Source organism: Molossus molossus, unplaced genomic scaffold (genome assembly GCF_014108415.1).
Source record: "Molossus molossus isolate mMolMol1 unplaced genomic scaffold, mMolMol1.p scaffold_m16_p_2, whole genome shotgun sequence".
Taxonomy (NCBI): Eukaryota; Metazoa; Chordata; class Mammalia; order Chiroptera; family Molossidae; genus Molossus; species Molossus molossus.
Window position 1 is genome coordinate 125,640,129 of NW_023425355.1, and position 15,604 is coordinate 125,655,732.

The 15,604-nt window shown below is 40.2% G+C and overlaps 1 protein-coding gene across 1 annotated transcript in view; it reads right to left on the minus strand.

The window, feature by feature from the left end:
- Window positions 1-15,604, minus strand: part of IL1RAPL1 (interleukin 1 receptor accessory protein like 1) — a 1,471,712-nt gene that overhangs the window by 623,520 nt on the left and 832,588 nt on the right. Inside the window, exons 4-5 of the mRNA XM_036270755.1 lie at window positions 10,636-10,822; window positions 1,045-1,198 (exon numbers count right to left, since the gene is read on the minus strand). Coding sequence (XP_036126648.1) covers window positions 1,045-1,198; window positions 10,636-10,822 — 341 coding nt within the window. The remainder of the gene's footprint in view (window positions 1-1,044; window positions 1,199-10,635; window positions 10,823-15,604) is intronic.

Sequence of the window (15,604 nt, forward strand, 5' to 3'; positions counted from 1 at the left end):
GGGATTACTACAAAAGACTTTTCATATGCAAGAAAACTATCTTATATGAGTCAACACACAAATAAAAATCTCTTTGAAGTATCTGATATACTTTTTATACTTTTTAATATGTTTCATAAATACGATTGCACAAGAAAGTCACCAAGAAAAATCCTCTCAATAAGATGAGAACAATGTCTTTAACTTCTTAATATTGTTTCTTCCCCTTGGAAGCACTTTTAGAGAAGTACACCATAAGGTAAAACAGGGTATAAAGACAATATATCTATCTCATGATGTAAAAATGATGCACATTTGGATATTATTCTTTATTTTTCAAATTGATTCCATATATTTTACCTTACCTCTTTTGATCCTTGCAAATACCCTTTGAAGTAAACAAGGCAAAATTTATCATTGCCATATTATATATAAGGAAAATGATGTTCTGAAGATTGCAGTGCTTCAAACAAGATTATGAGACTAGTAAGTTATAGATTCATTGATTATAGATAGTGATGTGATTGTTTTCTTCATGACCTTCTACCTTCACAAACAAATATGGAATGACTCCATGCATTGCATCTCACATAATTACTCAGTTATTTCATCTGAAATGATGTTATTCTCAAGTTCATGAGAACACGTTAGATTTATAGAGTGATAAATAAATAAAATATTTTTTCTAATTTGGAGCAAGACAGGAAGACAAAGACTTATTTCTTATATTCCATTTCAACACTCTAGAAAGATTTCTGAAAATTATACCATAAAAAAACATAAGTATAATTTTCTGAAACTATAAACTCATTATTTCAAGTACTTTTGAAAGCTAACATTTCTATAATTCTGAAAGCATGTTTTATTTAGCCTTTCAAATGAATTGAAGTGCAAGATGATTTAAAAGTAAGGAGGAATACATTTCGCCTATAGGTATCCACTTAGCATTTGGTTAAGTACCTCTTTCATTGCATAGATTTTAAAAAAATAAACATGCAGCACAAAATCAAAACCTCAGATGTTAGTTTCATTACTTGAAAATGAAATAGTAAACAATGTGCTTACCTGTAACAGTTAATTCAGTGGTCCTTCTCACAACAAAGCCTCCATATTTTAATTCACATGTATAGTTTCCAATGTCATCTTCTCTGACTTCTCTTATAAGTAGAGTGTCTCTTTTGAATACAATACTTGGCCTCCATGCTTTTGTCCTACATTCCTGCATAAAGAAATAATATTTTTGTAATGCATATAGTATTTAAATATTTTTACACTATTTATAAAAATACTATACTACTTATAAAGTACCTAAATACTGTATTATGTATATAGTATTTATATTTATCAATTATTTACATAGCAACTAAAGAAAATATTTAAAATAACTAAACTAAAACCTTCTAAAATTATATTTTAAAAAGGCTTAATAGTTTGGAATTAATGCTAAAGATTTTCATACCTTTTTCACATTCCTGAAAAATCAGGCATCTCAACTTTTTTTTTTTTTTTGGTACAAGCCCCTAGCAGGAACCGAACCTGGGACTCTCTGGTCTGCAGGCTGATGCTCCAACCACTGAGCCAAACCGGCCAGAGCTCATCTCAATTTTTTTAAAAAGTACTTTTAGCAAGAGTTGCTTTATTAACATCTACAACTATTATCTCTAAATCAGATATGTTAATTTATTAGGTATAAAAAGGGACATTTGTTAAGATTACTTCTGATACCATTTTTGGAAGCAAATATTCATATTTGATGATTGAGAAATTAACCACCTTGGTATTGATAATAAAATACAAAAGAATAAATTTAGTGAAAAGTAGGAAAAGTAATTCTATAAATAAAAATGCTTTTATTTCAATATTTTAATTTTTGTTTTAGAAATAGTTTCATCTCTTCACAGCATGTACATTCGATAATCCATGAAAGAAATGGACAATATTTATATGAAAGTTCTTTATAGTTCAACAAATATCTGTTTTCATTGTTTATGGGTCAACTAAATTATGGTCTCTGAATTAAGCTTTGGATTATAATGATGTTGGCGCAGGAGATTTTTGTTTTTGCCAAAACAGAAATCTATTTCTTCTAGCCAGGTTTCAAATCAATGGAATGAGGATAAAATAGATTTAAACCCTTTGACACTATTTAGAGGTAATGTTATTGCTAAAAAAATGTATTGCAAAATCAAATTTTTGCAGACCAAATATGGCTTAGTGCCTTTGTATAATTGGGGGAGAATTATCTAGTTATTTCAGACCAAAATATACATTTTTATCCTCATATTAATTGTACAAGCTTGAAAATTGCATAAACTGTGCATTGAATGTATGGAACATATATCTCCTTGGCTAAGGGAAAATAATCTGAATCGTTATAAGACTTTTAAATTCTACATATACTGCATCTCCACCCATCACTCCACTAGTTATGGTCTTTATAGCTTAAGGTTGCAATGATTGGAGTGATAGTGGAAACATGACTAAATAACCAATGTGAGGCCAGCCATTAAAAAATCTGAGTGTTCCCAGCCAGTGTGGCTCAGTGGTTGAGCATCGACCCATGCACCAAGAGGTTCAGTTCCTGGTCAGGGCACATGCCCAGGTTGTGGGCTAAATTCCCAGTGAAGGGCATACAGAAGGTGGCCAGTCGATGTTCTCCCTCATCAATGTTTCTATCTCTCTTTCCCTCTCCTTTTCTTTCTCTCTAAAAATCAATAAAATAAACAATTTTTTAAAATCTGAGTGTTTGACTGTATGTGCACGCACATAATTTCTAAGATTTCAGCAAATTTTGACATACTGCTTGTAAAAAGTGAGAAGAGGTGCGTTAATCTTAAGATTGACTTATTAGCAAAACAGCAAATAAATTACATATCTAGAAGCTGAATGTATACATATCAGTACCCAAAAATATTTGTTCTTAGAAACCTTAGGTAAAACTTCCCAAATACCTCTCTCCTTCAAAGCAATCTTTAGGACTTGCTCAGAATCTGCCTGTGGAAAACAGGCAAATCACAGAGAATCAGGATGAGAAATATTTATACAACTTAAAAAGGGGGAAAAAATTCAACTCATCTGCACAGGAACAAAAATCAGCAGGGCCAACATTTGATGGTTGTTTAACATTGACCAAGATAGAAATTCAAGGGAAAAGTACAAAACTATTTCAACAGTTCCCTTGCTGTTCTGAATCTTCCATTGCTTACTATCAAGAATCAAAATTAAGCTTTACTCAGAGAGGGACATTGCTAACTTTGGCAAAATCCTTTAACAATTTTTCAAGAATTGTTTCTTGTTTCATTTCAAACAAGTTATGAATTCTTGATTAATCAACCATAGGGCTAATGTTCTGTACACTGACATTAGTGGATATAGTTACTAAAAGATCCAGCTTCCTAAATTCCTAATCCAGTAAGTTGGACAAAGCAAATTTTACACTAGGAATCTTTAAACCATGGATAAAATATTTCAGAAATATGTTAATAGCATCTATACTATATAGTTTTGAATATATTCAATAACAAAAATATAGTTTATGACAGAAATGCACTGAAGACTATGTTCAAATCTTAAAATTCAGTGCAAGTCTATAATGATATGCTAGGAAGGACTGGGTTGATTTATTCTGTATAAGTCTGAAGTTTCTTTCGCTTTTTAAAAAAAGTTAATCTAACACTATTTTTATAATGTTATAATTTTTCATCAGATTGTTATAACAGTGCCATTGACCTAAACTCCCAGAGGCCTTCACGACAACCAAAGGGGTTGTCAGTTACTCATCTACTGAAGAACATTCTTCACTAACTAGCCCCTGAGTAATCGCTAACCCCGGGGTAATAACTAACCCTTGAGTAATCCTGGGCTCAGCGCCAGGAATAATCTATTGAAAACATCTTGACCTTAGAGATGTCTGGGAAACTGAGTAACAGGTAGTTAACTAACCGCTAAATTCTGCTTCTGTAACATGCTTGCTTACAAGTAGCATCCCCCTTACAAAATGCTATAGAAAGGAGCCATTTTAGCTCTCCGGGGCCGCAGTTAACTCCTATGTGAGACATACTGCAGGTGCCTGCAGACTTAGCTCAATAAACTCCTTTTATTAAACCCCATCTCGGCGTCTGAGTTTGGTCGATCTCCTGGGTTACAACATTTGGAGGCCCCAGCGAGATCACCTCGAGGTCCCCCTCTAAGAGGGTTCGACCTCCTCAGGCACAAGGCGAGGTGCCTACATCCTCGCCTCTACAAATTTGATCTTCTGGCTGCGGCCAGATTCAGCTTAGGGTCTTCGCGCCACGTGGTCTTGGTAAGTGGATCGATCCATTTGTTTCTCTGTGTCTTTGGCTCCGGAGCATTTGGCGAGGCTGTACAGGCGGGACGCCGCACACTGTCTGCCTCTAATCAGAGTCAGGATGCTGACTTCTGATTTTGGAAGCCTAGGTACTTCACTTTGAAGGTGTGTGTGTTCCGTGAGGGTGTGAGACTAGCCTCAGTGATTGTTCTTGTTTGTCTTCTGATTTCGTGTTCTTGTATGTTCAGCCTCTCTTTCTGCTCTAACTGTTTCACTTTCAGGAGAGACGCCATGGGCCAAGGACCATCCAGGAAACCGACCCCCCTTAAATGTCTGCTCTCTAACTTTTCCGATTTTCTCAAAAGGTCCTGTAATTACGGGAAGCCAGCAGACCCCGGCTTCCTGAGGACGCTATGTGAACTAGAGTGGCCAACCTTGGGGTGGAATGGCCCTCGGAGGGGAGTTTTGACCCTAACCTCCTCTTCGCCATGCGTTCGGTTGTCTATCGGGTCCCTCACCCAGATCAACGGGTATATATAGATGTCTGGATTGACATAGTATTAGACAAGCCTCCCTATATAACAAAATGCGGAAGGGAGAAGCCCCAAAAGGGAATGAAAGCTAAGGTAGGAAACCATACCATCATGGTTGCAGCCCCAAAGGAGCGACCGCGGGGGGCAACCAAGGAGAGCCAACCAGAATCCCCTGGGAAAGCACCCAAACCCTGGTTATATCCGGTCCTTCCAGGGAATCCTGAGGAATCGCTCCTAGAAGTAATGATGCCCCCGCCTTATGCGGGAAACACCTCGGGCAGGAAGGCAATGGCACCCTCAGACGAGCCTCAGGCAAGAGCCCCAGGCCTGGCTGACGCCAGACTTTTGAGTCCCTCACATACACTGACGGCACCTTTTATCAACCGGCCTGGGAACCGGACACCTCAGTCCCGAAGCTCCCATTACGAGAGGTGCCCGCTGCGCCCGGCTCTATGGGCCCGGCACGAATGATCTATATCCCTTTTTCAACTAGCGATTTATATAATTGGAAACAACAAAACCCCCCTTTCTTGGAGCAACCACAAGCTCTGATAAGTTTATTGGAGTCTGTATTCCGGACCCACCAACCCACTTGGGATGATTGTCAACAGATCTTACAAACTTTGTTCACCTCAGAGGAGAGGGAGAGGATACGCACTGAGGCAATTAAGGCTGTGGTCGGGGATGACGCTAGCCCTGAGGACTTAGATGATGAACTGCCTCAACGACCCCCAGAATGAGATCCAAACACTGGGGAGGGGATGCAGAGGTTACGCACTTATCACCGAAACCTCCTCAGGGGTCTAAGGGGCGCTGCTAAGAAACCCACCAATTTAGCAAAAGTAGCAGCCACTATGCAAGGGAAGGACGAGTCTCCCACGGCCTTTTTAGAAAGATTATTAGAGGCCTACAGAACTTATACCCCCTTAGACCCGGATGCAGATGGGAATAGACGGATGGTCAACATGGCCTTCGTCTCACAGTCAACCCCAGACATCAGAAAGAAACTGCAGAAATTAGAAGGCTTTGAGGGAAAGAATAGAAGTGAGTTACTTGAACTAGCTCAGAAAGTTTTTCAGAACCGGGAGGAGCCCATTAAGGAGCAAACTAGGCAACTGTCTTGAATCTTGCTGGCAACCCCTAACAAGGGACCACTAACCACCTATCAGGGGAATAAGGAACCATCTAAAGGTAGACCCCAACTTAAGAAAAATCAATGCACCTTCTGCAAGGCTATGGGACACTGGAAAAAAGATTGCCCCAAGCTAATGGCAAGAAAAGCACAAGAAACCCCTGCACGCTTACTCCTAGAGACTGAGGAAGATTAGGGGGGTCAGGGTTCCATCAATTTAGGCCCCCAGGAACCCACGATAACCCTGATGATCGAGGGAAAACAAACTGACTTCCTTGTCGACACGGGGGCCACCTATTCGGTCCTGCAGCAGGCCTCTGGAAAGCTCTCCTCCCAAAAGACATCGATTATAGGGGCAACAGGAAAGCCAAAAGCATACCCATGGACTAAGGCCAGAATCACTGATCTCAGGAAGGGCACTATCACTCACTCCTTCCTAGTAATGCCCGACTGCCCCTACCCATTGCTTGGCAGAGACCTGCTAAGAAAGCTGAAAGCAACTATAACTTTTCAAGACAATAGCACAACTCTAAGCCTAGGGAAACAACAACCTTCCACCATCATGGTTATAGTACCCCTTTCTGAGGAATATCTCCTTCAAGAGGAAATGTCACCTCCCACAGGGGAAAGTAACTCACAGGATGTCTTGACTAAATTAGCCATACAGATTCCTGACATATGGGCTAGCCTCTCACCAGCCCCCTATCATTGTGCAATTGGCCAGCACTGCTACTCCCATTCAAGTCAGACAATACCCAATTCCCCAAAAGGCTAAGGAAGGGATTGCCAACTACTTCTCCCCAAAGCCTTGGGAATTGCTCTCATTAGAGATCTCCACTATAGTACTCACCTAGGCACATCTAAATTAATCTCTCTAGTCAGTAGACACTTCTATATTCCAGATCTCAAGACTATAGCAACTTCGGAGGTTACCCGATGTTCTGCCTGTGCACAGGTAAATCCAGGACCTCCCAGACCCCATGGACTTGGGGTCCGAATCAGAGGGCATGAACCAGGTGAGCATTGGAAACTTGATTTTACTGAGATCTCAACCAGCAAATTTGGATTTAAGTACTTACTAGTTTTTGTTGACACCTACTCAGGATGGACTGAGGCTTTTGCCACAAGGCATGAGACTGCTAACATAGCTGCCAGACATCTCCTAACTGGGATCATTCCTAGATTTGGCCTGCCCTTAGTACTGGGGTCAGACAATGGGCCGGATTTCATAGCCAAAATTTCCAAATTAATAGCAGAAACTCTCAGAATAGGCTGGAAATTACATTGTGCCTATAGACCCCCAAAACTCAGGTCAGGTAGAGAGAATGAATAGAACTCTTAAGGAGACTATTACCAAACTTAAGATTGAAACCGGTGATAATTGGGTAAACCTCTGGCCGTTTGCTCTGTTGCGCACCCGAGGCACCCCATATCTCAAGAACCTTATCCCTTATGAAATCATCTATGGGAGACCACCACCTATTATCCCTAAGATTCACTATGACCACATAGGCGAATTATCTAACCAGGGGCTTCTCAAGTCTTTGCAGGCCATCGAAGTCATCAGAAGAGAGGCCCGCCTCTCAGCCAAGGAAAGAAAACAACCCACTGAAGCAGAACCACCCCCACTGGACATTGAGCCTGGTGACTGGATTTGGATCAAAAAGTTTAACAAGGAAACCCTCGAACCTACCTGAGATGGGCCCCACTTGGTAATTCTGACAACCCCCACAGCCTTTAAGGTGTCTAATAAGAGACCGTGGATTCACCACATCCAGGTAAAGAAAGCACAACCTGATCAGATCCCAAAGAAATGGGCTCTTTTCAAGGATCCCACAGACCCTCTAAAACTCAAGTTTACTGCATCCTCTTGAGTTTGTTATGGGTCCCTACCCTCTGCAGCATTCCAACTAAACATACCTGGATCCTCACCAGGACTAGAGATGGCTCTAGGCTAGCCGTCAATGAAACCTTCCAAACCTCCTAGGTAACCCTTAAGATTGACTTTTCACAATTCTTCGATGACAACCTCTGTCATGGAGAATTTGGTTCTCTCCACACAACCCAACCAATAACTCTCTTTGGCTCAGCAAGTAAAACTTCAGTCTGTAACCTGGGATACCTTAACCATGTCCTATGGAGCACTCAGCATTATGGTTGTCCCGAGAACCCATTCCCCAGGCATATGAGGGCTACATGTGGTGGACCAGGAGAATTTTATTGTAAGGCCTGGGGTTGTGAGACCCTCGGATGGTCACCAGGGGGCGGCAATGATGATGATATAACCCTCCTGCGGGACCGCACACCCCATACCCACAAGGGACAAGATGGAATAGACCCTACTTGCAAGAACCAAACTTGTAACCCCACCACTATTACTATAAAACAGCCCCTAAACTCAGCCTGGCTCACTGGAAAAACATGGGGATTGAGACTATATCTCACTGGATACGACATTGGTACCTTATTCACCATCCAGCGACTTCCCTGGGTTCCTTCTTGGAGGGACCTGCCCAACCCTGCCGGGGGTCTACCCCCACGGCTTCAACCCAGTAACACCCACAGAGTCTCTAGAGAGCCGGAATAGGACAACAGCTCCAGCTTCTGGGTCCCCTCAGGTGCCAACGCCACACCCCCTCAATTCCTTTAGCAACTCGCTTCTAACCATGTTAGATTCTGTTTTCTCCCTCTTAAATTGTTCTCAACCTAACACCACCAAAGACTGCTGGCTCTGTGTAGATCCAGCACCACCCTACTATGTGGGTATTGGGGCAAATGCCACGGGTACTCTTGCACCCATGAACCAAACCAGACTCACCTGGGGAAGGAACCCTAGCCAACTGTGCCCGAGCCGGCAAGCTCACCCTAGGAGATCTTCAAGGACAGGGGACCTGCTTCATCCTTGGAAACCTTGACCTCCAAGCTTCGCCATACAAGGACAACTGCCTGACCAACACCTCTCTGCGAGCCGAAGGCTCACCCTCATGGACTCTGATTGCACCTAGCGGGACTTGGTTTGCATGCTTATCAGGTATCCACCGTTGCATTCGCCCCGGAAATCATTTAGATCTTTGTGTTATCTATATAGTTCCCCAGGTATACCTATATGCAGGACCCACAGGTGCAGCCCATTTTCGAGCCTCAGACTATCATTCTAGACTCCAGAAATGTATACCCATTCTGATCCCTGTACTGGCTACCCTTGGTATTGCCGGCTCCGCTGCCCTAGGGGCGACAGCCCTCATTAAGAATGACCTTGCCCTTCGTGATCTGTCAGCCACGTTCTCCCGCGATATAGAATTGCTCCAAACCCAAGTCAAATACCTTGAAAAACATGTTGACTCCCTAGCCGAAGGGGCCCTCCAAAATCGCAGAGGTCTATATCTGATCTTTCCCAAACAGGGAGGCCTCTGTGCTGCCCTAGGAGAGACCTGTTGTTTCTATGCTAACCACTCAGGTATCATCAGACAATCTATGCAAGAGCTGCAAAAGCGATTACGAGATAGAGAGAGAGAGAAGAACTTACCTCCACCTCATGGTATGAGAGTATGTTCAATTGGTCTCCCTGGCTGACCACCCTACTCACAGCTTTAGTGGGTCCACTCCTCCTCTTATTCATAGCCTTAGCCTGCGGACTTATCATCCTTAACAGAATCACTGCATTTGTCAAGGAGCGGGTCCAACCAATTAAGCTTATGGTACTAGCCCAACAGCAACATTACCAACACTTACCCCTGATCGATGACTAATATGAATCAAGGATTTGATTAATTCACCAGAAGAAGTGGGGAATGTTATAACTCAGTGCCATTGACCTAAACTTCCAGAGGCCTTCACGACGACCAAAGGGGTTATCAGTTACTCATCTACTGAAGAACATTCTTCACTAACTAGCCCCTGAGTAATTGCTAACCCCAGGGTAATAACTAACCCTTGAGTAATCCTGGGCTCGGCGCCAGGAATAATCTATTGAAAACATCTTGACCTTAGAGATGTCTGGGAAACTGAGTAACAGGTAATTAACTAACCGCTAAATTAGCTTCTGTAACATGCTTGCTTACACGTAGCACCCCCCTTACAAAATGCTATAGAAAGGAGCCATTTTAGCTCTCCGGGGCCGCAGTTACTCCTCTGTGAGATATACTGCAGGTGCCTGTGGACTTAGCTCAATAAACTCCTTTTATTAAACCCCATCTCAGCGTCTGAGTTTGGTCGATCTCCTGGGTTACAACACGATGTTATTTTTGAAACCATGTATGCTTGTATATGAAAAGGATTAGAATATGCACAAAGATACTTCCTTTAAACAGAACATCTCAATAAAACTAGTATACCATTTTATCACAGAAGCAAAACAATCTTTCTCTTCTTGTTTGGGGACATTTTGGACTGCTTACACGAAGAGCTCTGAAATGACCTTTAGTTTTAGTTTCTGAAATTATCAATGCAGATTATAATAAACTTGAAGACACTGTAGGTATAAAGTAGATATAAACACATCAGCTTATTACAATGGACTACTGATACAAATATTAACTAGCCACTTGTTTGAAAACTTAAAATGAATAACACAACTTACTGTAGTATTTTAGGAAGGCAGAGCTGAATTGTATCACATCCACTAAAATAGTTTATCCAATCGGTCAAAGAGCAAAATATGCATTATCTATATATAAGCAATTAACATTATTCACAGTCCATACCTTATACCATAGGATCTCAGGTTCTCTGGTTGGTAGTAAAAAATCTTCTATGTCACGGCATGAAATTTCCTTGCTTTTGCTAAGTTCAGCTTTATCAAAGTACTTCATCTTGGAATTGTAGCAGAGTCCAGTGTCATTTTCACCCACTGTCAGCGAGATGGATACTTTCATACAATAAGTGGAGTTTCTGTAAGGAAGCAGAATAAATATGGTAGCCTAAACCTGGTGTGAATAAAAAGCAAGTTCTGCCAAGGCAGTGTGTTGAGAGAGAGAGAGAAAGAGAGAAGTAAAAACTCCACTGATTGATTAATGTTACAATGTTATGGCATTGTGAGTTATTCCACAGGGCTCTCTCTTGTCACCCAGCTAAACAGCTAAACAATGCTTGGAATCATTTGTATACTTTTCATTATTGGAAAGTTATTTTTGTATTATATACAAGCTTGGTTTGAAAAAGTGTTAACAGAGATTTTTGTGAAACCTGAGCTTATGCAAAATTGGCAAACTCAACAGAGAAGTAGAAAAATACTGACCTATTAAACTTAATGGAAAAAAAAAAAAAAAAAACAGAAAAAAGCCTGCTCAATTCTTATAGTACTGGTTGTCTTGGTAAGAAGAGAGGTTATCAATGAGTCTGGGCAGAAGACAGTATTAGATAAAAGCATTGCGAAGTCACTCTCTTTACAGACCCATATCCATTTGGGTTAGACCCATATCCATTTGGGTTGTCATACAGAAGAACATTCTAATGTATTATGTAAGGACAACTCCATCCTGTAGATGCTACAGAATCATTTCATTAAATCAGTGTCTCCTTTTACTCTTTGCTGATTCCCAAAAATAGGTATATAACTTAGAATACATGAGAAGAGAAATCATGTTCAGAAATCTCTTTAAATAATTGGGACCAGAGGAAATTTTCTAATAAATTGAACCATTTCTTTTTGCTATTTCTGTCTCTGGATACCAATAATGAACACCAATAATGTATCCTGTATGGTGCCAGGCAGTAAGAATAAAGAAAGAATTAAAACACCAGATGCAAGGTTTTGTAAAGACAACTTATTTGCCGTGTGCCCAATGACTTATTTGTGTACTCAGCCATCAAATTCCTGCATTTGAGTTTCATTGCTTATTACCTTTGCAATTTTGGGCAACTCATTCAACAATTCCTCTGAACCTCTCAGGTAGATTGTAGGGACAACACTTACTTGAGTACTAAATGTGATACTAAGCAAAAGTTTGTTTGGCCTGCCATAGGATCTCAGTGATACTAGTTCCTCTCTGCTCTGCATTGGTGCACATGAACCACAGCCCCCAAATCCTCCTTCTTATTCAGTCAGGATGTTTTGATGTTTAAACAGCAACTTGATTTAGATTCTTATCTTTTTTTAATGCTAATATGACATAATGAGAATGGCCAGCACATAGCTAGTTATGGTATCATAAAAAATATATTTGATATGTGTCCCAGGTTCCTGGCAGAGATCTCTTAAAACTCTTAAAATTTCCTGAGTGACAAAAGTGCCTTTTGTTATTCATTAAGACCCCCCCACCTTTTAATGACAACTGAATGTATGCTAATAAGCTGATTTAGGGCAGAGACCCTAGATAGCTTCAGGATGTGGCTGGTCAAACAGAATGAATAAGTGATCAGAGGGTTAGAACATTAATCCCCACCCACTGACCTTCAGGGAAGAGGGCAGGTGCTAGAGATTAAATTCTATAAAAACTCTTGAACAAAATGATTTAATGAGCTTCAGGGTTCTTGAACATATGGAGATTTTAGAAGTATGGCAAACCCAGAGAGAGCATGGAAGCTCTGTGCCTCTTCCCTCATACCTTGCCCTACACATCTCTTCCATCTGGCTATTCATTTGTATCACTGAATTACCTTTTGTAATAAATCAACAATAGTAAGTAAACTGTTCTCCTGAGTTCTGTGAGCCATTCTAGCAAATAACTGAATCTCAGGAGGGGTTGTGGAAATCTCTGATTTGCAGCTGGTCAGTGAAAGGCGCAGGTGACAACCTGGACTTGCAATTGGCATCTGAATTGTAGGGGGGCAATTGTGGGGAACTGAGCCCTTTATCTGATGCTAACTCCAGGTTGATAGTGTCAGAACTGAATTGAATTGTGGGACATCCAGTTGGTGTTGCAGAATTGCTTAGTGTGGGCAAAACCCCACACATCTTGTATCAGAAGTGTTGAGAAATAGAAGAGAAAAACAAAGTTTTCCTTTCCAATAAATTATTCAGCTTTATATTGGGAAACAAATTTTCCACAAAATCATAATTTAGAATTATTGAATGTATTTTTGTTAGCTTTGTATAATATGTAGTCTAAAAGTAGATCTAAAATAATTAATGGGTGAAACCATTAATAATTAAACAAAGGCAATCAGTAGCCTGAATAAGTCCTGAGAGAATGTTTCAGGGAATTTGCTAGAATGATAAGACATATCCCCTACCCTCAGCCACTCACAGTCCAGGAGAAGTGAAATACAAGTAAATAGCTGAAATTCAATGTGATAGGTACTACAAAGACCCATGTATTACCACAGCAGTGTCAAAGAAAGAAGCAAGAAGCTTCATAAATTGTGATACTTAGTTTTCTTAAAGAATGAATAAGACATAAACAGTATTCAGAGAGGCTATTTCATGGATTAGTATGCACAAAGGCTTGAAGGCATGAAACAACTTGACATGTTTCAGGAATTGCAAATAATTTGGTGTGGCTGGATTATAAAGCAGTTATAGTGGAACAGCTGGAACTGAGACTAGAGAGGTATGCAAGAGCCAGACTAAAAGTCATGTTAGCCAGGCCAAAGTGTTTGGACTTTGTGTTGGGAAATAATAAAATTGTGTTTTTGAAAAAATTTATTTTTTTCTGATTTGAGTGAGAAAAATGGATTGGACTAGAAAGAAGAGTAAGTGCAATGAGACAAATTAGAAACCAACTGCATTCATTCAGCATGAAGATGGCAGTTCCAACAAAGGCAATGCCCGTTGAGACAGAAATGAGAAATTGTGTTCAAAATATATTTAAGATACAGAATCAATGGGACACTGAAGGAGCAAAGGAAAGAGAGAGACATACAAGATGAAGAATTTTGCTCATATAAGTATGTGAAAGGTAGAGTCAATATTTCAGCATGGAAAATACTGAAAAAGAAACAGCTTTGAGAGAAAAGACAGCATGTTAAATTTTAGCTTGAGCTTCACAACCAAGTGGGAAAAAAATCATCTTCAGATTTCCCAGAAATATTGCTCATGCATTATTTATTAATTTTACTCCAGTACAGACCAGAGCATGCTCTTCCAAGGCTCATTTTAAGATATTTTTCTAGAAAAAATAATTATCAAAGTTAAGCCATTAACTACCTTGGGACACACTCCAAATGTTTCTTAGAAAAATATTCAGATTTTGGAATAATACTGATATTTGTACAACATGGTAGAATTCTTAAAGAACAGACTTTTCTAAGACATAAATCAGTGAATTCTAATTTTGAAACTTACATGTTAATCTTTTAAATTCATGAGTCTTAGGTTTTCTTTCTCCTCATACTACTGATTTCTGTTGCTTAAAGGTTTTATCACACCTCTCTTTATATCAAACATCAGGCTTTTAAAATTTATTATTATTGCCCATGTAGAGTTAAGAACTGGAGCTCTAAGACCAACTGTAGAGGTTCATATTCCAGCTCAATCACTCATTACTTTTATTTTATTTATTTTTTTATACATTTTGCTTCTTTTTTTTTTTATCCTCACCTGAGGACATTTTTCCATTTTTTGTTCAGAAAAGGTGGGAGGGAGAGAGAGGAAGAGAGAGAGAGAGAGAGAGAGAGAGAGAGAGAGAGAGACATCGATGTTAAAGGAACACATCGAGTGGCTGCCACCTGCACAATCAACCAGGGCCAGGGACAAACTGCAACTGAGGTACGCACCTTTAGCGGGAACCAAACCCGGATCTCTCTGGACCACAGGCTGACACTCTAACCGCTGAGACAAACCAGCCAGGGCCACTCATTACTTTTACAATTAAGGAAAGTTAGCCCGACTGGTGTGGCTCAGTGGTTGAGTATCAACCCATGCATCAAGAGGTCACCAGTTTGATCCCTGGTCAGGGCACATGCCCAGGTTGTGGGCCTGATCCCCAGTGGGGGGGTGTGCAGGAGGCAGCCAGTTGATGTTCTCTCTCATCGATGTTTCTATCTCTCCCTTCCCCTCTCTTTAAAAATCAATAAAAAAAAAAATAATGTTTTAAATTAAGGAAAGTTAACTGACTCCTTGTGCTTCTGCATTCTTGTTTTGTACAAGGAAAAAATAAAATGGAAGACCCCATAGGTGGTTGTGGAAATCAAATGTGTTAGAACATATAAAGAGCTGAGAACAGTGACAGTTTTCTGGTGAGCACACAGTTCTTCTTAGATCTTATTATCAGTACTACATCCTTTTTTCCTACTTCCTTTATATTTCCATTTTGCAGTATGGGTACACAGTGTTTGTTAACAAGGTAGGTTAGATACACAGCATCACCATGATGATGCTTTCAGTTCTTCGGTGTTTAATTAGTGTAAAGAATAAGAATTCAGAAAGATGCTTATTTTTTCATCTGGAATATGTGAGTGTGCTGGACAAGAATGAGTAAACTTGATGAAAACTGTACACTCCTCACCCAAGCCATGCTCCTGTTCTATAAATGCAATGGAGCCCCAAATTCCAAAATGTAGCTCTACACTAGCACACTTAGGTATTCTTTCTTCCCTAACTTTGATTCCCCAGCCCTGTGAGGTGACTGCTGATTTACAAGGGTCTGGTAATGTTTGGAATTCCCAACTCCCCAGGATAGCACCATTTTCAAATTACTTTTGAATTTTTTTTTTAATTTTATTTTTGTTACAGATGTTTCTCCTTTTTTACCCCATTGACACCCTCCTCCTCATCCCCCCACCTGCCTCGTC